Raw genomic sequence first — 18,694 nt, forward strand, 5'->3', positions numbered from 1 at the left:
TATCCATCCTTAGTTTTTCACTTCTGGTATTTTCCAGAAGGTGACCACGTGGTTGAGTTAACGTAATACTAACGGTCTAAAGTTGGTGCGAAATAAACCAGACGTTATTTCTGCCTTCACTGAAAAGGTCATTTATAAAATCAATAAATTAAACTTAAAGTAAAATCCTGCGTTTGCATCAATTTAGAAACATATTTGTACTGCATCAGAATATTCTTTCGCTGTGATGACGTCATTTCCTGCCATTCGTAGTTTCCACCAGAGGTCAAACAGACCCGTGACGGTCCAAACCTTCCTTGGATGTCTGAGCGAGGCTGCAGCAGTGCTATGATGCTAGTCTGTCGTTAGCATTGATGCTAACATGTCCTGTAATCTCTCCTCAGGCCAAAGTTCAGCGCTGACCCCCCCCCCCCCCAATGCTGCTGGTACGTGAGCCTTGTATAAGCGAGTTAAACTCGCTGTGATGACGTCATTTCCTGCCATTCGTAGTTTCCACCAGAGGTCAAACCGACCAGTGATGGTCCAAACCTTCCTTGGATGTCTGAGCGAGGCTGTAGCAAGAAACCTTTGTTTCATGGTCATTCTGAATCTTGTTGTCTAACTCTGTAAATGTCTTTGCAGCCGGCGGCCACGTTGACCCTCAGGGCACCATGGAGAGACCAGGAAGGATCGTCTGGACCTAAAGACCTGTGAGTTCTACATAGTCTATGATGTCCTTTGAGTTAAACGCTTCGCTGTGATGACGTCATTTCCTGCCATTCGTAGTTTCCACCAGAGGTCCAACGGACCAGTGACGGTCCAAACCTTCCTTGGATGTCTGAGCGAAGACCAAAGCTCCTTTTTGACGAGTTCCTAAACATGTGCACGTTCTAACCTGATTTCCTCTTTCAGGCTCGACGTCTCTCTGATGGACGAACAGGCATCAAAGCAGCGGGGTCGGCGCCGTGGAGCCGGTTAGTTCTACAGCGCGTACCTCATGTTTAGCTCCTATTCGCTGTGATGACGTCATTTCCTGCCATTCGTAGTTTCCACCAGAGGTCAAACAGACCCATGACGGTCCAAACCTTCCTTGGATGTCTGAGCGAACCTGCAGCAGTGCTTTGATGCTAGTCTGTCGTTAGCATTGATGCTAACATGTCCTGTAATCTCTCCTCAGGGTGAAGTTAAGCGTTGACCCCCCCCCCCGATGCTGCTGGTACGTGAACCTTGTATTTATTCATACTAAGGTAAACTCTTCGCTGTGATGAAGTATTTCCTGCCATTCGTAGTTTCCACCAGAGGTCCAACAGACCCGTGACGGTCCAAACCTTCCTTGGATGTCTGAGCGAAGACCAAAGATTCTTTTTGACGAGTTCCCAGGGGCCTCATTTTCTAACCTGATGTCCTTCTCTTCCAGGGTGGACGTCTCTCTGATGGTCGAACAGGCATCAAAGCAGTGGGGTCGAACAGTGATGGTGCAGCTGGTGTGTGTTCTACAGCATGTACCTCATGTTTAGCTCCTATTCGCTGTGATGACGTCATTTCCTGCCATTCGTAGTTTCCACCAGAGGTCCAACAGACCCGTGACGGTCCAAACCTTCCTTGGATGTCTGAGCGAAGACCAAAGCTCCTTTTTGACGAGTTCCTAAACATGTACACGTTCTAACCTGATTTCCTCTTTCAGGCTCGACGTCTCTCTGATGGACGAACAGGCATCAAAGCAGCGGGGTCGGCGCCGTGGAGCCGGTTAGTTCTACAGCGCGTACCTCATGTTTAGCTCCTATTCGCTGTGATGACGTCATTTCCTGCCATTCGTAGTTTCCACCAGAGGTCAAACAGACCCATGACGGTCCAAACCTTCCTTGGATGTCTGAGCGAACCTGCAGCAGTGCTTTGATGCTAGTCTGTCGTTAGCATTGATGCTAACATGTCCTGTAATCTCTCCTCAGGGTGAAGTTAAGCGTTGACCCCCCCCCCGATGCTGCTGGTACGTGAACCTTGTATTTATTCATACTAAGGTAAACTCTTCGCTGTGATGAAGTATTTCCTGCCATTCGTAGTTTCCACCAGAGGTCCAACAGACCAGTGACGGTCCAAACCTTCCTTGGATGTCTGAGCGAAGACCAAAGATTCTTTTTGACGAGTTCCCAGGGGCCTCATTTTCTAACCTGATGTCCTTCTCTTCCAGGGTGGACGTCTCTGATGGACGAACAGGCATCAAAGCAGTGGGGTCGAACAGTGATGGTGCAGCTGGTGTGTGTTCTACAGCATGTACCTCATGTTTAGCTCCTATTCGCTGTGATGACGTCATTTCCTGCCATTCGTAGTTTCCACCAGAGGTCCAACAGACCCGTGACGGTCCAAACCTTCCTTGGATGTCTGAGCGAGGCTGTAGCAAGAAACCTTTTATAGTTTTATAGTCATTCTGAATCTTGTTGTCTAACTCTGTAAATGTCTTTGCAGCCGGCGGCCACGTTGACCCTCAGGGCACCATGAAGAGACCAGGAAGGATCGTCTGGACCTAAAGACCTGTGAGTTCTACGTAGTCTATGATGTCCTTTGAGTTAAACGCTTCGCTGTGATGACGTCATTTCCTGCCATTCGTAGTTTCCACCAGAGGTCCAACGGACCAGTGACGGCCCAAACCTTCCTTGGATGTCTGAGCGAAATCTGTTTGTTGCTGTGGTCACGGCTCAGAGCTTCGGTCAGCTGACATGTGTTGTTTTTTTTTCTCTGCAGGTAAAATCAGAAGCTTCAACTTCAATTCATAAATAAATGCTAATCTCAATGTCTTCATTGTGTAAAGTTTCTTTTAGAATGAGCCAATGTACATGTGAGCGAAAGCTGTGCACATAGAAAATGTAAATGCTTTTATTTGACTGCAATAAAGGGTCCCTTTAATCCAAAAGTATCTTTGCTTTTAATCTGATTATGTTGATCAATGAAAGCTTATGACAGCCTTCAGTATTAACCAGCTGACTGAAGGCTGTGGTGCACGGACTGATTTATGCAGAAAGCAATGTCTTTAAGGCAAGGGACATCCTGTCTCAATTGCTCGCATCTTTTAAATGTACCCATTTCCCCTCGTGACATTACATTTAACCAAAGGTTTACACTAAACTATCGAGATGAATAAATCTTATTGATCAGAACTTTTTAGCATCAGTTATTCGTAAATGGTGGCTTCGCTCTTTGCTGCCGGGTTTGACCCTCCTGGCTCTCCGTCCTCGTGACGCTCCGGAGCCGCTGCAGTCACAGCGGTGTTAGCCGTGCTAGCTGTTTGCCGGGGCTAGCCTAAACGATGGCGGGCGTGCACCCCCAGGTGAGTACGCCGAATTCCATGCCCGCACCTGTGTGCGATCCGTACACATGAAAAAAGTGCTACTTTAAACACCCGAATGGACGAAAGGAGCCGTTGACGGGCGCTAACGCCGGCTAGCCACGTTAGCGCGCCGGCTAGCTGCCCAGCTGTGCGCGAGCTGCCAATGCGGCTGTTGGACGTGGCAGCTGACGGGAAACGCCTCATTCCACCAGGCGTTGCGTTTCATTGCATTGTGTTATCGGGGTGTGATGTCTAAGTCACGCGTAATAATTTGTGTTAACCTATTACATGAGCGTTGTCCAGTGAGACCCACAGAAGCTATTTGTGTCCCTGCAGCAGGACGACCTGCTGAAGATGACACACAAAGAAAACTGGAAGTGAGTGGAACCAGTTTACCCAGCATGCACCGTGCTCACTTAGCTCACCGGTTTACCCAGCATGCACCGTGCTCACTTAGCTCACCGGTTTACCCAGCATGCACCGTGCTCACATAGCTCACCGGTTTACCCGGCGTGCACCGTGCTCACATAGCTCACCGGTTTACCCGGCGTGCACCGTGCTCACATAGCTCACCGGTTTACCCAGCATGCACCTTTAATGACTGCCGTGTGCTCGGCTCCTTCCGGTCAGGGTGCTGCACGTGAAGCACCGGGGTCACGAGGCCATGCACGCGGAGATGGTGATGATCCTCGTCGCCACGCTGGTGGTGGCTCAGATCGTCCTGGTGCAGTGGAAGCAGCGGCACCACCGCTCCTACAACGTGAGTAGAGGTGGAGGCAAGGGCGCACGCCGCCAGGGCTGAAAGAACCGCGTGAAGAGTAACGCAGCTTCTCCCCCACAGCTGGTGACGCTCGTCCAGATGTGGGCCGTCCCGCTTTACTTCACCATCAAACTCTACTGGTGGAGGTTCCTGTCCATGTGGGGCATGTTCTCCGTCATCACCAGCTACGTCATCTTCAGAGCCACCCGCAGGCCGCTGTCCTGCCGGACGCCGAGGTGGGGGGGGGGCTGCAGCCCGCTACCCGCGTAGACCAGCTGATCCGCGTGTTAAGCTCTAGATGGACCCTCAGTAGGAGGTTCCTCTCTCTCACAGCAGCAGCAGTAGATCCCCTGAAGTCCCCCCGGGTGGATGTCTCCAGCTGCTGAACGTTGTTACTGACGTGTGCTCGTTTGAATGTGTGAACGTGCTGACCAGTGCGCCCCCCGTTCCTCAGGATGGTGTACAAGTGGTTCCTGCTCATCTACAAGCTGAGCTACGCGGTGGGCGTCCTGGGCTACCTGGCCATCATGTTCACCATGTTCGGCTTCAACGTCTTCTTCAGGTGAGCGCGTTCAGCTCCCCGGCGTAAGTCGTTTCCCTAAATCAGATTCTGGGAGAAAAAAGGTAAAAGAGAAGCTATGACGTCATGATCTGACAGTCATGTGACAACGATGAATAAATATGAACCACTAAGGATGGATGGGTTTTGACTGGAAGCCAAAGACGTTCTATTTAAAGTGGTGCAACAAGAAGCTTTTATAAGTCTGCTTTCGTTCAGCGAATGGATGGATTAAACAGACACGGTGCAGATGAACCAGCTCAGTGTCTCCACGTCCTCTCCTGTCTCTGCACACGTCCCTCGCTGACAGGCTCTGTCTCCGTCTCCGGGCAGGATCAAGGCGGAGGACTCCATGGACGTGGGCGTCATCATGCTGTTCTACGGGCTCTACTACGGCGTCATGGGGAGGGACTTCGCCGAGATCTGCTCCGACTTCATGGCGTCCACCATCGGGGTGAGGCCCCCCCCCCCCCGCCTCCCCCCTTTCACCGCGATTAATTCTAAACAATCGAGACGGAGACAGCTGATGACTTTTGTCTTCTCAGTACTACAACAGGGACGGCATGCCCAGCAGGAGTCTGAGCGAGGACATCTGCGCCGTGTGCGGTCAGAAGATCCTGGTGGACGTGGAGGAGGAAGGACTCATAGAAGACACCTACCAGCTGTCCTGTGGACACATGTATCCCCCTACCTGAGCCCAAAATGGGGATGCTTGGTCACCGTGACAACCCATCTTTAAACTCCAGACCCCGGTTTCTCCCCGCTGTCCCCCTTAGTTACTGTTGCTACGGCTGGCCAGCCCTCGTGTTGTAGCCCGGGACATCGACTCCTTCTGAAACCAGCTGTGACACGTCCCTGTTGTTGTTGTTGTTGTTGTTGTTGTTGTTGTTTTGTTCACTAATCAAGCATCATCACGTCCGGTCAGATGGACGAATCGTCTCGTAGGAAATCAGTGTTTCCAGTTTTTTTTTTCCTTAACTCCCCCCCCCCCTCGCCAGCTTCCACGAGTTCTGCATCCGCGGCTGGTGCATTGTGGGTAAGAAGCAGACGTGCCCATACTGCAACGAGAAGGTGGACATGAAGAAGATGATGAACAACCCGTATCCTTGTTCTCATGGGACGAGAGGCTCCATGTTGTTGTTGTTGTGTCTATTCTAAGCATTACGGAGAAGAGGAACTGACTTCAAAGTAAAAGCAGCCTTCCTGTGAACGTGATTCCATCCGTAAAGCAGTCGGTCTGCCAATAAATAAAACTAATAGTTTATTATTCACACAAACAAACTACATCCCCCAAAGGCCGAGCAACTTCCTGTCTCTAAAGACCACTTCAAAATAAGAGCTCAGATTTGTTCAGACAAATTCTGGCTGTTGTTTTGTGGACGTTTCAAAATAAAAGCCTATGAGCGGTGTTGCTTCAGACACACGGGTAGGACGATGATTGTAAATAGTATGTCTATGATTGTAAATATGTATATTCATTTGTGACATCATTAATTGGCCTCAACTCGCTCTCGTCCCTCCAGCTGGGAGAAGACGCACGTCCTCTACGGCCAGCTGCTCGACTGGCTCAGATACCTGGTTGCCTGGCAACCCATCATCATCGGCGTCGTCCACGGGATCAACTTCACCCTGGGCCTCGAGTAGGATGGGGGGTGGGAGGGGGGGGGTGTAGTCTGACTTGTCACAGGCGGACTGATCCAGAAGGACGACGTGATGCCGAAAAAAAGAAAAAAAAACTGCTGCCAACGTGAACAAAAGGAGCCTCACTGGAGGCTCCGGATCCTCGGAACCTTTTCACGCCGCGTCGCTTCCTGTTTACATTTCTACCAACTTTGTTCATCCAGTTTCCACTTTTGTATCGTCCGTTTCTGTTTAAATGAACGCTCGGATTCCTCTGCGCACTGTAAGGTATATTTTATGTATATTTCTTTGTTTTTTAAATATATTTCGCAGTGGTGTAGTCTATATTTTTGTAGTATTTGACGGGGGGGGGGGTGGCTTTCTGGATGGAAGTTGGAACGTTGTGTCACTACGATGTCGTTACGTAGCTCGTAGACTGCACCACTGTTTAAACGGCTCAGTGCTGAGGGAGAAGCTTTCTTTTGCCAAATCAACTGTCGCCTTTGTCTAAGACCGCTGCTGATCTAAACTTTGTATTTATTAAATATGTGTATATATATAAAAGCCTCATCGGTGTGTGCAGTGGCGATATGGCTCATGGGGGGCGGCACGAGCACTTGGAAAAAAAATAAAATCCTTTGCTCCGCGAAGCAGTTTTCTATCATCTATCGTTTCACTGTGTGGGGGGTTGTCAGATTGGCGCCCTGCTTGCTGGAGGTGCTGTGCACAGAAGCTGTGGAAAAGGGAGGGGCGCGCGGGGGACAGGTCACCTCTGGGTCACCCAAATGGAACGGTCGGATAAGGGGGGGGAGCAGGGGTCGGGGGATTCACTGTTAAATACGCTAATGTAATTAGTGGCTAAAGTCAGTCACATCCCGACTTTCTTCCAAATAACGCACATTTCAATAATGATAAATGCAGGCCTATAGTTCCTGCATATTTTTGTTTTTTATGAATTGTGTGAAATGGCCAATAAAAATTGGTAATACAAAACAACCATGTGTCACCTGTCACCAAGGTTAATTGGTTTAGTGTTGACTTCTGGTTGTGACTGACAGTGTTCGGGGGGGGATGGGAAATCTGTTGCTTGTCGAGTCAGTGGCAAATAAAAACAGAGATGGACGGAAAAAGGTTAAAGCCATCAGGTTCCCACTATAGAAAGAAAATTAAAGAAGAGGAGGAGAAACGAGCAAAAGATGAAGGTATGAAACTATGTTCTCTCTGTATATTTATACATGTGTCATCAATGCAGGGCTAAAATGAATTAGTGGGGTAACTCTTTCGTCTGTTAGCCTTTTTGCTATGTTGCTTAATGCTTATACAACATTAATTCAGTTTTAACTCAACAAACACAAGGTTTGTAATTTCACCATAATATGTGCTTTGCAAAAAATCTACAAGTTCAGTTATTTATTTCCATCATTTGGTTTAACGTTAGGTCCTGTCATTAACCAACGGTATTTTCAAATGTGTAGTTTGCAAAGACGGACATTTGCTATTTGCTACAACTATATTTTGTGACAAAGTATAGTTTAACAGTCAGAACCAGAAGTGCCATGTATATTCATTTAAGTTCTGATAACTTATACTGACATATTTTGTGCAAATGTGTTTCCTGTTGTAATTGCAACAGTAACTGGATTCTGTTAAGTGTGTTTTTCTAATGTAATTTTCTTTCACTTATGTTAAAAAAAAAAATTCTACTTTTTTGGGGGGGGGGGGGGGGGGGCGCTCAAAGGGGGTCTCGCCCTGGGTGCCATTTAATGCAGAACCGCCCCTGGGTGTGTGTGGGGGAGGGTGGACTACACCGGGATGCCTCGTGTATTTTATTGCCCTGTGTGTGCTCGTGCCTGTGCCTTCCATTTTATGCTCACATCTGGATTCTTTGGGAGCCGTCGGAGTGAAGTCGAGGTAAGACTCCCGATTCTTTCATTTCAATTAGTTTTTAGTCATTAGAGACGAGTTAATAGTTAACTCCATATTCAGGCTGGATACAGAAAGACTTTAGAAGTCTTTGTTTAAGTTGTTTGTGTTCAGATAAAGTTCATGAGCACCGATAATGTGTCTCCGTTTCTCTTCATCGGGCTGGATCAGTTCTTTCCTAAAGCCATGTGTTCGGTTCCCTTCTCCAACCGACGGAGATGAATACAGTCTGTTATACAAATCTATTTAAAAAAAAGAAGAAAAAAGTATTTTGAGTTGAATAGAATTTCGATTAAGTTGCTTTGAATAAAATATTTAGTTTCCCTATACACTTGCGGCACCCAGTACTGTACTATATTGATATTTGAGGCAATGTATTTTTCTGTTTTTATATTTGAAAATATATTTTTTCCCGGGCGGCTGACGGAGGGAAAGGACGGCGTCATGGGGGAGGGGGGGTTCCTACACTCCGTTATGCTTAGAATAGACACAACAACAACATGGACCCTCTGGTCCCATGAGAACAAGGATACGGGTTGTTCATTTATATCTATGCTTTAAGATCCAAATCTTATTTTTCAAGTTTCAACAATAAAACAGCTTAAGAAAGACGGCTGACGCGTTGCCTTCAGGAAACGTAGGCACTGTGGGACTTATGAACCACCGCAGTTTGGACATATTTTAGGGGGCAGAAGACAAAGTGAACGAGCGAATTTGAAATAAATGAACTAACTATTGACATCTGTGTATTCTTTGCATTGATATCTCTCGCTAGTGTTTAGAAGACGATAATATCATTTTCTATAGAATGTTGTTGTTTATGATCAGTAAAAACATATCATAAACACGTCATATAGTGTCCCTCATATAAGCTATGTAGCGCTTTATCATCCAATGCTTTGACCAGATGGATATAAGACGATTCTTAAGAGGGAAGCAGCCGACTGACGGAGCAGACGGAGCCGCTGGGATGGAGGTCAGTGGTCTACAACAAAGCCAATGTGGTTTTTGTATTTCTTCTTCTGTGGTAGAAACGTACAGGCATTTGTTGTCAGGCTACAGAGCGTAGCCTAAAATAGAGTAAGTCCATATATGGTTTGTCATATTTCCCTCCTGAGTCATCAAACACTGAATGAAAACAGAACTTTAAACTCTCTGAAACGATGAATACCTGCGGCCCCAAACAGATCCCCCCCCCCCCCCCCCCCCCCCCAAAAAATTGCTGCGTACTTTCCCACGGGAGTTCAGATTCTTTGAATCCTAGAAACGCCCCTGGTGGGGGCTCTTTGAAAGTAGAGGTAGCAGACCCCTGTTGTAACCCATCGTCCTGCTGAAGAGACGTTTTGGACCACTGGAGATTTTTGAAATGTTTGCACCACAAACCTGCTCAAAATCTTCCTCTCTGCCCCGCAGACTGTTTTATGCAAAGTGAACATCAAGGAGGAAATGGAAGTTGAGACCATGGTGAGCAAACTGATCCACAGTGTACTTCATCTACCAGTTTGTGTATCTTTCATTCTCTCACTTGGTTTCCTGCAGGAAGGACATTCACATACTTTCAGAGTGAAGTTCAGTCCCACCCATCAGCGGATCTATGACATCCACTGCGATCGACCTCGCACAGTGCTGCAGGCCATGAAGTCAAGTGAAAAGTATCAAGAGATGAGCTTTACAGATGGAAATATTGTGATTCAGTTGGGTGAGGTGGATAAGAAATATGCTGTTGCAACACATTTCCCATGTTCTTGTGTCAGAGACGACGAGATTCTCATCTTATCACACAAAAAGGAGGAGGTTGAAGCCTCCCAAAACCAAGGTGACCGAACGGTGCATTCAAGAGACGAGTACTCTGTCTTCTACATTGATACGGTGGGAGGGCACAACGCAAAATCAAAGCACCTTTTCAAAGACCTTGTATTTAAAAGGTTCAAGTATCTGTGCGTCTATGGGGAGAAGGGGATCACTGTGGAAGAGGCTCTGAAGAGAGACGGTCGCTTCCTCGATCTCGGCTACTTCATTCTGTCTAACAACAAGAGTCCAAATCGTTTCACTGAACGCGGAACAAAAGTAGACCACCTAGATGGGAAAGAGTTCAAGATACGTCTTCCATTGAACGCTAACCCTGGGACACCTAAGACCAGGAATGAAGCCGCAGCAGGCTCACTGTCCAAGACTAAGGAGAAAGCCACAGCGGGCTTTCAGTCTAAGACTAAGGAGAAAGCCACAGCGGGCTTTCAGTCTAAGACTAAGGAGAAAGCCACAGCAGGTTTACAGTCTAAGACTAATGACAAGGTTATAGCTGTACTGCAGCAGAGAGGAACCAGGGTCATTGACGGAAAAGGCAACCATGAGGAGATTATTCAAATGCTCCGTAACCAGTTCCCAGTTCTGAAAAAGCTGATGAAGAGTAGGTTCTCTGGTCAGGGATCTTATAAGAAAGCCTTAAACCTGAGGAGGGAAGACTTTGGAAAGATCCAGCACGCATTCAGTGAAGTCCACAGAGTCATGAAGCTGATGGAACTGGGAAAATCTGTTTGCAAAGTGATTGTTAAGGATGGAATGCAGGGAACAGGCTTTGTGCTGTTTGACAATTTCATCCTGACTAACGCGCACTTGTTGAAAGGTTGGATAGAAGAAGGAAAGCTGAAGGAGGGTATTGAAGTCTATTTCACCTTTAACTGTGTAGAACCTGAGCCGCACACAGATAACCACTACTTTGAGCTGGCTCAAAGTGGCATCTGCTACAGCGAGGATGGGCTTGATTATGCCATACTTGAGATCAATCCTCAGGCTAAGAATCCCGACTCCACAACAACCGCAGAGCAGATCAAGGTGCCACCAGGGCTCCTGAAGAGATTCGGTCCAAAACCGCCAGATGGTCAAGGCTGTATCCTCGGCCACCCGGCAGGAGGCCTGAAGAAGATGGATCCGATATGTATCATTGAGAAGGAGAACAGGGAGCAAGCCGTCATCAGTAACTTAGGGAACCACAAGGATGATGAGTTTGTTCTCCACGTAATCAGCAATGGGATCGAAAAGGACCCACTGGCAGATGTGATGATAAGCTACAACACTTTCATGTATCACGGCGCCTCCGGCTCTCCAGTGTTCGATACCCGTGGCAAAGTGTTTGGTTTGCACACTGCTGGCTTCCACCACGGCTTTGACAAATCAAAGGACAGCCTGATTGAGTTCGGTCAGCCTCTCCTTAATATATTTCAGGACTTTGTGAGGAAGCTAAACAAGGAGCTGTTGAAGAGAGGTGAGGAGGAGGCTCAGAGTAAACTCTACCTAGAAGAACTGTTGAACAGAGTTGAGGAGGAGGCTCAGGGAAACCCCGACCTAGAAAAACTGTTGAATAGCGTTAAGGTCCCTGAGACTGAGCCAGCAGGCCCGGATGAACACTCAGCAATGGAGACAGATAATTAATAAGAACAGATGCTCCCATTCAAATCCCATGTGTGGTTGTATCGTTGCTATGGCCACAGAAACTGCTTATTTGATGAAAAATGTACTTTCTTGTTACTTGTTCTTCTGAGTTTGTATCTCTATGTGGAAATGCACTTATGTAAGTCGCTTTGGATAAAAGCGTCAGCTAAATGACATGTAATTTAATGTAATGTATCACAGCCTTAATGTGTTGTCAATTTAAAGTACCGTATTTTCGCAACTATACGGCGCACTGAATTATAAGGCGCACCTTCAATGAATCGCCGATTTTAGAACTATTTTCATATATAGGGATTATATATATGGATTATAAGGCGCATAGAATAGAAGATACTGCAGTAAAACGTTTGACTGGGGTTTGGTTATGCATCCACTAGATCGGGCTGTGCTAAATCCAACGTTATTAAGCGTTCTGAAAACTCTTCACTCCCATGGTAACGTTGTTCAAACGATAATGTGGATATTAACAATATCTCTGAACCTCCAACTTTCGTTCTTGATTAATGAAAACATTCTTGGCAAATGCTTTGGTGCATCTTGCACCGAGAGGCAGCGCTGGAAAAGACGGCGGACCGTCAGCGCGATCCCGACATCCAACTACGAGCTTTAATATAGTGTAGCGACTCTCGCTAATGAATCTCTGGACAATGTGCTTATCTTCTGGTTTTATTGTCCAGAAACAGGCTACTGTCGGCCGTAGCCTACGCCGTACAAAAACACACCATCGCTCTCCAAAACAACAACTCCCGCGTCCCCATAGGTGGCACTAAGATGAGTGACGTAACATTGTGCGCCCTTCACTGAACATCCCAAAACTCTGTAAAGTGCAACGCCGCTCCAGAACATGAAAACACAGTCCGTTACAATAGGCTGTTGGAGCTGGAATTACCGCGGCTGCTGGCACCAGATTTTTAGTGCGCCTTATAGTCGCGAAAATACGGTAATGTTGACCTGTCTGAAAGTATCATATTCACAATGTTTAATGTTTTTTATATATCTTAATTTACCTTTACATTCCGTAAATCTCTGTAACTGTTATTCTGCTTGCAACAGAATAAAACAAAGACAACTTTAAGTATATCTTCTTATTACATTTTCCACAAAACCATCTCACCAGGTTAATAATACATAATTAACTTTCAATGCAAATAGAAAATATTATAAATTATAAACTTATTGTAAGTAACCGTTTACTGATTTAGATCATCACAAAAAAGGTTAATTGTTGTGCAATATACACAACAGCGGGTTTATCTCAATCTTTAAGGTTACACATTAAATGCATTATAAGTTTGAAAGGATTTTATTAATTATAAGAATGTATCCCGTATCTTGTTATTTGAACAAAGTTGAGTTGATTAAAACACGAGGAGACCAGAATGATCCAATTGAAGCAGATGGTCTTCCCCTCAGTCTTCTCCTCCCAAAGCACAACGGAGTCTCCTCCAGAACTCGCCCCTCCCCTCCTCCTCCTGAGGCCACTCCAGGTAGGTGTTGGAGCTCATGAGTTTGCGCAGTTTGCAGAAGCGTTTGGGGACGTCCTCCTTGGACAGCGGCTCCAGCAGGACCAAGATGGCCGCCTCTCCGCCGGCGCTGCCGTCGAACAGCTTGAAGTGCGAGAAGTCCAGCTCGTAGCGGCACCAGTCCGACAGGACGAAATTCTCCGAGAGGATGAAGACGGTGCGACGGCTGCGCTCCATGGCGCTCATGATGTTGTCCACGATCCAGTGTCCAGGAAGGAAGTCCCGCTTGTGGAGGCAAAGGGTCAGAGGTCGGGGGGCCCTGTGGGTCGTAGCGTCTTCATCGTTCTCCCTGGAGAAGCTAAAACCAGAGAGACGGTAATGCATCCCTGTATGTGGTAAATATCACATGTACGGGAGGAAGGGTAATAACTATAAATTCATGAATCGTTTTGAACCAAACTTCAACTTGGATTCTGAAAACCGTTGGTTGAAGTCCCGTCATTCAAAAGACATGCGAGTTATGACACAGTACCTTTGAAGTCTCTTGAAGGTCACTTTTAGCCTTTGACACACCCTGCTAACTAACAAAGGTCAAACCGAAATTTGATTTACAGTAAAATACAAATCTAGTTCGACGATACCTTGGCTCCTCCAGCTCAGGTACCAAGAAGTTCTCCACCCAGCCGGCGTCTCTCTCGCTGTAGGACACGAAGGCGTCGTAGGACAGCAACGGCTCCGACTCTTCTCCATCTCTGCGCCGCCGCCGCTGGGAGCTTCGCTTGGCCCTCAGCCACGACCACATCATCTTGAGGTACCAGAACGCATGCAGGCGCCACAGCAGGACACACGCCAGCATGCCCACAAACAGTGCCGCCCCGCAGCTCAGGGACACGAACAAAACCCGGTGGCACACGACCACAGAGAGTCGGACTCCACCCACCGGTTCCCCCTGAAGGTGGAGGGGAGAGTCGCAGACGTAGCTCTCCTCTCCATCGGTCAGACGCACGTCTCCAACCCCTTGGAGGGCCGACCGGAGGAAGTTGACAAAATCACAGGAACAGACGAATTTGTTCCGACCCGCTCGGAGGTCCTGGAGCCGCCCGAACGCCCGGATGTCCGAGGGGCTGAAAGTGTTCAGGGTGTTCGACTGTGGGAGAAGACGCCGGGGATCACACCGGGGTAAAAGAGACAAACGCAGCAAACCAAGCAAGGGGAAATGAGAGACTACCCCTTACCTGTATGCTCAGTGTTTGCAGATTGGGGAACAGGCTTCCAGAGGGAAGCCTCAGTAACTTGTTCCCAGAGAGGTGGAGCTCTCTCAGGGCGGGAAGGAACAGGTTGAAGCCATTGATATCATTGTTGCTCAGATCCAAGACCTGTATGTAAGAAACCAACGGATTAACGCGGTGTTTGCTGCGATGTGTGTCCGGTCCACAGCGTCCACTCTCAGTACCTCCAGTGTTATGGGTAGACACGGGGTGATGGTGGTGAGTTTGGCCCTGGAGATGTTGAGGTATCGCAGGGTGGAGGGCCAGGGGCAGCCCATGGGCATGGAGCTGTATCCGTTCCTGCTGATGTCCAGATGGGTCAGTTTGGAAAGCTTGGCTACCTGCTGGCTCATCGTGGACAAAGACTGGACAGCAGAGAAGACAGAGGCAGATAAGTCTTCAGGAAGCAGGTGTTCTAGGGCCCTCTTTTAATAAATTCAGCCTTGGATTTATGTTAAATGGGCACTTTAAAGACTTTTCTCATTATGATCAGCCCAGTCAGCACGTGTACTACTAAGGTTGAAAAACAAAAACATCTTCTCTAACAAGAGTTTGGACTTTTTTGTAGCCAGGAGGTAAAAAACACAATAAATATAATTCATTGACCAAAAACGTTTTTTTAAAGGCACCTTGAGAGCGTTTCCGCTGAAGTTTAAAACTCGGAGGCCCTTCAGGCTGCCATCTCCGTTGCACAGCGTCTCAGTCATCGTCAGGTCAGTCAGCAGGTTGTCGGACAGGTCGAGGTACTGGAGGTTCACCAGCAGGCGGGACGTGATACAGGGCATCACGAACACCTGAGGGGACAGGATCCGACTTCAAATCGGGACACCATGCCCCCCGCTGTGTAGCAGATCAATGTAGGCGCCATCACACGCCGCAGGCAACGCCGTCCTCACCTGACTGTTTATGACGGACACTTTACTGGGGTATTGCAGCAGAAAAGACAGCTCCAGAAAGGAGGCAAAATGAAAGACCTTCAGCACCACGGCGTTACGTATGTAGAACTCGTCGATGCTTTTATGGTCGGTCCATTTGGCTCGCTCCCACCTGGCGCCAAACAGAGGCACAACACAGCACTAAACCTCTTAGTAAGTAGGCGGGGTGATTTGTCAATTAAACATGTTGCAAAGGGGAAGAGTTAATGCCAAACCCAGAAGGTGCCTTTCGACCAAACGTCTTAAAATCTGGCATGACGGGCAGGACCATAGAATTTGCTAGATGGTGCTGCCTTGCTGGTTTCCTACCTGCCCTCGCCCATCAGTGTGATGGCGTCCATGAACAACGAGGTGAGCGGCGCTCCATTCATCACCATGAGAAGATCAACGATGGCCTCGTCAGACACAGAAAAGTTGCGGAAGGTGATTTTCCTGAAAAGTGACATGATAGAGGCCGGTTGGTTGCTCTGCCAAACCATTTTACATTCATACAAATTTAAGGGGAATCACCCCAAAAATGTATTGATAACGGCATAAAAAGTTCCCAGTTGGTTCGATTCATCAAGATAATTATTTTTTTTAATTGTGAATTTACTGAATAGTTTCAATGTGCAATTTTGAACATGGATGAAGCCAGAATCAAAATGCATGTTAAATAAAGAAAGAGAATTTCCTCAAGTTTCTCGACGAGTTCCTCAGAGCTTCACAGGGAGGGATTGGGGACCGACCTGACTCTCCTGCTGGCTGTCTCTCTGAAGGGCTGAACAGACTGATTCCTCATCACATGGAGGTCCTCCAGAACGAGCTGCGTCTCAGGGTAAGACACGTCCCCGAGCACAGCCGAGGCCAAGGCTGTGTTCTGTAAAAATGGGCCGCGGAGGCTCAAAGTGACGCGATCCAGGGGCCAAACGTACCCCAGAGCACCGGTTTCATACCTGCAGGGAGAGAAAGAGACAGGAGGGGGTCCGTTTGACGATGGGGAATAGTACGAGCTTTATAGGGAAGCGCAAGGAAGTGTAAGGAAGCGTCCTTACATTTACAACTGCTAATCTAATCGTTAATCTTTTGAGGGCTTGTGACTCCATCAAAAACGGCGTTGGCCCCTCACCTGGTCAGGTTGTTGGCGTGCACCGTGAGCTCCTCCAACCCAGCGACTCCAGACAAGTCTCCTCTCTTCAGCTCCTCCAGAGCAGGACCTCCAAACCTCAGCCTCCTCAGCTGGACCAGCGTCTGAAACGCGTGAGAACCCAGGCAGCTGGAGGACACAAGAGGCGTGAACATCGCGTGCGAGCCGCAGGCCTTTGAGGTGTTGACCTGTTGGCACTTCACCTGTATGGGTTGTGCAGCAGGTTGAGCTCCCGCAGAGCCCCCAGCTTGATGAACCACCTGCGGTTGAGGGCGGTCAGCTGGTTGTCGGACAGATCGAGCTCCTCCAGGCTCCACAGGGCGTCAAATGCTGACGGGTGGATGGCGGCCAGCTTGTTACCTGGAGGACGGTCACATCAACGTGTGATGAAATTCTTCATTCTAGGGGGTTCCACAGGGTTCCGTCCGTGTGCCACTGATTATCATTAACCCTCATAAATGTTATCGTTGTGTTGTCCATGTAACTACTCTTGGCCTCCTCCCAGGGATGGTCTTGTCTTCTCCACCTTTTCCTCTGTCTTAACACCCATATTTACTTTTTAAAACCTTTACGGCCTCTACCGAGCAGAGTCAGTGGGAGGAAGAGCAGATATGAATCATATTTCATCATTTAAAAGATACCAAAACTAAAGCCAATTTGCAAAATATACATCTATGTGTATATGTACCCTCTGTAAATATATATGTACACACACACACACACACACACACATATATATGTAATCTTTACACACATAGTCTGATTACTACATTGGTAGAAATCCACATGGACACAACTGTGGAAAGAAAATAAACTATTATGAAAAGAAATACATTCTTCACCATATTTTATGTTTTATTCGAGCTTTTCACCTATCAGACCATTACAATCTCATCAACGTTACCATGGAGACTGAGGGACCCCAGCACCCCATGTCCTGTCAGATCGTCGCCCGTTACCGCGGCGATGTAGTTGAAGGAGAGGTCGAGTGTCAGCGCCCGGTCCGTTACCATGGGAACGCAAGTCCATCCGCCGTAGGAGCAGTTGCAGACGAGCCGCCGGTCACAGCGATCGCAGGACGGCCTCCTGACATCTGGGTTTGACCTCTGACCCCAGCACAGTGCAAGGAAGAGGAGCAGGAGGGCGAGGTGAAGGTCGGTCGGCTGGCCCATCCTGCGTTGAAGGAAGGCGGCCGAGAGGACGAATGAATCGTTGAGTCAATCGAGCCACAAAGCAAACGAGCGTCAAGAGGAGAAGGACCAAAGCAAAGTGAAAGAAACTCAGAGAGAAACTCGGATCTGACAAAAGAGGAAGTGTTCAGTTCAGTTCTGCTCATCCATAAGATGAAGTTACTATTATTATCTTATTTTTACTGTATATATACAGTATATTCATTCATTCTGTTTTATAGCCCTTGTGTGCTTCCCATGTTCTCTAATTTGTTACTGTAACTAACCAGACAACTTCTGTTCTCACAACCGCTGTTGTACAACGGAAAAATCATAACAATCATTACATAAAACTCATGTGACTTCTCTTACATGACTGCGTGTCAACAAAATAAGTTACATGTTTCTTTATTCCAGGAATTCTGTGCTGACTTACCCGATGATTCCTGATTAGAAAACTGAGAAAAGACGAGAGAAGGAATACTTTTAAGGGCGTGAAGAGAAGGGCGTGAAGAGAGAATTTAAAGAGCATGAAGAGAGGAAGTAGAAGCCGGAGGAAAAGAGGTAGTGAAAATGAAGAGGTGCTCTCGACTGGAAACGTGCGTGAAAAAATGCATCCATGAGGACGTTTAGAGAAAAGTGCAGTGACTACTAGAAGTTATGAAAAAGATTTATTTCAGAAACATCAGTTAAACAATCCCAAATTCATGAACTAACATTTGTGTAACTCCCTTTTTATTATATGCAGGCCTCATGTTGTCCAATGTGTGTTTTCTATCACATCATACTGTATGTGTAACTGTGGTAAAGGGCCGTGACCACAGAGACATCTGCTCCAACCAACACTTCCCCATTTTGTCCGCATGAAGAGAGACGTCCAGTCCGATCAACGAGGTTCACAAGCGTGAAGAGCAGAGGAGGAGCCAGCACAGAACTTTAGTTACTGTTTAATGCACTAAACACGTAAACCCGAATTTGACTCAACGTCACGTCTTCTCGGGGCTCCACAGGGGCCAATCCACAAATTATCCTCATCGTTGATGTGACATCTTCATTGTCCCCCTCTGGGACCAGTTGTCCTGATGGAATGTCCTGATGCATCGCTCTTACTGTGGCCTAG

General features: G+C 47.5%; 3 protein-coding genes and 10 non-coding genes across 14 annotated transcripts; 12 read left to right on the forward strand and 1 right to left on the reverse strand.

Annotated features, from left to right (window-relative positions):
• The first annotated feature begins 218 nt into the window (after nucleotides 1-218).
• LOC119223833 (small nucleolar RNA SNORD14) lies at nucleotides 219-312 on the forward strand. The gene has a single exon (XR_005120991.2). It is a non-coding gene; the product is annotated as a small nucleolar RNA SNORD14 (small nucleolar RNA).
• A 143-nt stretch (nucleotides 313-455) lies between these two features.
• Nucleotides 456-549, forward strand: LOC119223878 (small nucleolar RNA SNORD14). Its single transcript, XR_005121032.2, has one exon. It is a non-coding gene; the product is annotated as a small nucleolar RNA SNORD14 (small nucleolar RNA).
• Nucleotides 550-731: 182 nt separating this feature from the next.
• Nucleotides 732-825, forward strand: LOC119223836 (small nucleolar RNA SNORD14). The gene has a single exon (XR_005120994.2). It is a non-coding gene; the product is annotated as a small nucleolar RNA SNORD14 (small nucleolar RNA).
• Nucleotides 826-991: 166 nt separating this feature from the next.
• LOC119223835 (small nucleolar RNA SNORD14) lies at nucleotides 992-1,085 on the forward strand. The gene has a single exon (XR_005120993.2). It is a non-coding gene; the product is annotated as a small nucleolar RNA SNORD14 (small nucleolar RNA).
• A 150-nt stretch (nucleotides 1,086-1,235) lies between these two features.
• Nucleotides 1,236-1,328, forward strand: LOC119223832 (small nucleolar RNA SNORD14). The gene has a single exon (XR_005120990.2). It is a non-coding gene; the product is annotated as a small nucleolar RNA SNORD14 (small nucleolar RNA).
• A 175-nt stretch (nucleotides 1,329-1,503) lies between these two features.
• Nucleotides 1,504-1,597, forward strand: LOC119223854 (small nucleolar RNA SNORD14). The gene has a single exon (XR_005121011.2). It is a non-coding gene; the product is annotated as a small nucleolar RNA SNORD14 (small nucleolar RNA).
• A 166-nt stretch (nucleotides 1,598-1,763) lies between these two features.
• Nucleotides 1,764-1,857, forward strand: LOC134133931 (small nucleolar RNA SNORD14). The gene has a single exon (XR_009957203.1). It is a non-coding gene; the product is annotated as a small nucleolar RNA SNORD14 (small nucleolar RNA).
• A 149-nt stretch (nucleotides 1,858-2,006) lies between these two features.
• LOC134133901 (small nucleolar RNA SNORD14) lies at nucleotides 2,007-2,099 on the forward strand. The gene has a single exon (XR_009957202.1). It is a non-coding gene; the product is annotated as a small nucleolar RNA SNORD14 (small nucleolar RNA).
• A 173-nt stretch (nucleotides 2,100-2,272) lies between these two features.
• Nucleotides 2,273-2,366, forward strand: LOC134133972 (small nucleolar RNA SNORD14). The gene has a single exon (XR_009957204.1). It is a non-coding gene; the product is annotated as a small nucleolar RNA SNORD14 (small nucleolar RNA).
• A 186-nt stretch (nucleotides 2,367-2,552) lies between these two features.
• Nucleotides 2,553-2,646, forward strand: LOC119223834 (small nucleolar RNA SNORD14). Its single transcript, XR_005120992.2, has one exon. It is a non-coding gene; the product is annotated as a small nucleolar RNA SNORD14 (small nucleolar RNA).
• Nucleotides 2,647-3,207: 561 nt separating this feature from the next.
• Nucleotides 3,208-7,321, forward strand: rnf175 (ring finger protein 175). The gene is made up of 9 exons (XM_037480064.2): nucleotides 3,208-3,301; nucleotides 3,638-3,678; nucleotides 3,932-4,061; nucleotides 4,143-4,297; nucleotides 4,516-4,623; nucleotides 4,954-5,074; nucleotides 5,166-5,299; nucleotides 5,619-5,720; nucleotides 6,144-7,321. Exons 1-9 carry the CDS (start codon nucleotides 3,281-3,283, stop codon nucleotides 6,262-6,264), a joined length of 933 nt encoding a protein of 310 aa, XP_037335961.1. The 5' UTR covers nucleotides 3,208-3,280; the 3' UTR covers nucleotides 6,265-7,321.
• Nucleotides 7,322-8,085: 764 nt separating this feature from the next.
• Nucleotides 8,086-12,709, forward strand: LOC119223079 (serine protease FAM111A-like). 2 transcript variants are annotated; one of them, XM_062557503.1, is made up of 5 exons: nucleotides 8,086-8,151; nucleotides 9,071-9,139; nucleotides 9,577-9,627; nucleotides 9,703-11,425; nucleotides 11,477-12,709. In XM_062557503.1, exons 1-5 carry the CDS (start codon nucleotides 8,107-8,109, stop codon nucleotides 11,590-11,592), a joined length of 2,004 nt encoding a protein of 667 aa, XP_062413487.1. In that variant the 5' UTR covers nucleotides 8,086-8,106; the 3' UTR covers nucleotides 11,593-12,709. The 2 variants fall into 2 exon arrangements, with proteins under 2 accessions (XP_062413487.1, XP_062413486.1); XM_062557502.1 differs by having other exon boundaries at nucleotides 9,703-12,709.
• A 36-nt stretch (nucleotides 12,710-12,745) lies between these two features.
• tlr2 (toll-like receptor 2) lies at nucleotides 12,746-18,574 on the reverse strand. Its single transcript, XM_037479873.2, has 12 exons — nucleotides 18,011-18,574; nucleotides 17,310-17,578; nucleotides 16,609-16,765; nucleotides 16,388-16,534; nucleotides 16,008-16,214; nucleotides 15,589-15,711; nucleotides 15,241-15,391; nucleotides 14,974-15,138; nucleotides 14,530-14,709; nucleotides 14,312-14,452; nucleotides 13,718-14,223; nucleotides 12,746-13,434 (listed from the first exon to the last, which is right to left on the reverse strand). Exons 2-12 carry the CDS (start codon nucleotides 17,575-17,577, stop codon nucleotides 13,023-13,025), a joined length of 2,457 nt encoding a protein of 818 aa, XP_037335770.2. The 5' UTR covers nucleotide 17,578; nucleotides 18,011-18,574; the 3' UTR covers nucleotides 12,746-13,022.
• Nucleotides 18,575-18,694: the final 120 nt, after the last annotated feature.

Source organism: Pungitius pungitius, chromosome 1, assembly GCF_949316345.1.
Source record: "Pungitius pungitius chromosome 1, fPunPun2.1, whole genome shotgun sequence".
Classification (NCBI taxonomy): domain Eukaryota; kingdom Metazoa; phylum Chordata; class Actinopteri; order Perciformes; family Gasterosteidae; genus Pungitius; species Pungitius pungitius.

Excerpts from the sequence above, each read along its gene's own strand:
- tlr2 (XM_037479873.2), bottom strand. The coding sequence starts at position 17,577 with ATGGGCCAGCCGACCGACCTTCACCTCGCCCTCCTGCTCCTCTTCCTT. Across the intron at positions 16,535-16,608 it reads CTGCTGCACAACCCATACAG|CTGCCTGGGTTCTCACGCGT; the intron begins GTGAAGTGCCAA and ends TGTGTCCTCCAG. Across the intron at positions 14,453-14,529 it reads GTCTACCCATAACACTGGAG|GTCTTGGATCTGAGCAACAA; the intron begins GTACTGAGAGTG and ends TCTTACATACAG.
- LOC119223079 (XM_062557502.1), top strand. The coding sequence starts at position 8,107 with ATGCTCACATCTGGATTCTTTGGGAGCCGTCGGAGTGAAGTCGAG. Across the intron at positions 8,152-9,070 it reads GCCGTCGGAGTGAAGTCGAG|ATGGATATAAGACGATTCTT; the intron begins GTAAGACTCCCG and ends TGCTTTGACCAG. Across the intron at positions 9,628-9,702 it reads AAATGGAAGTTGAGACCATG|GAAGGACATTCACATACTTT; the intron begins GTGAGCAAACTG and ends GGTTTCCTGCAG.
- rnf175 (XM_037480064.2), top strand. The coding sequence starts at position 3,281 with ATGGCGGGCGTGCACCCCCAG. Across the intron at positions 5,075-5,165 it reads TCATGGCGTCCACCATCGGG|TACTACAACAGGGACGGCAT; the intron begins GTGAGGCCCCCC and ends TTGTCTTCTCAG. Across the intron at positions 5,721-6,143 it reads AAGAAGATGATGAACAACCC|CTGGGAGAAGACGCACGTCC; the intron begins GTATCCTTGTTC and ends TCGTCCCTCCAG.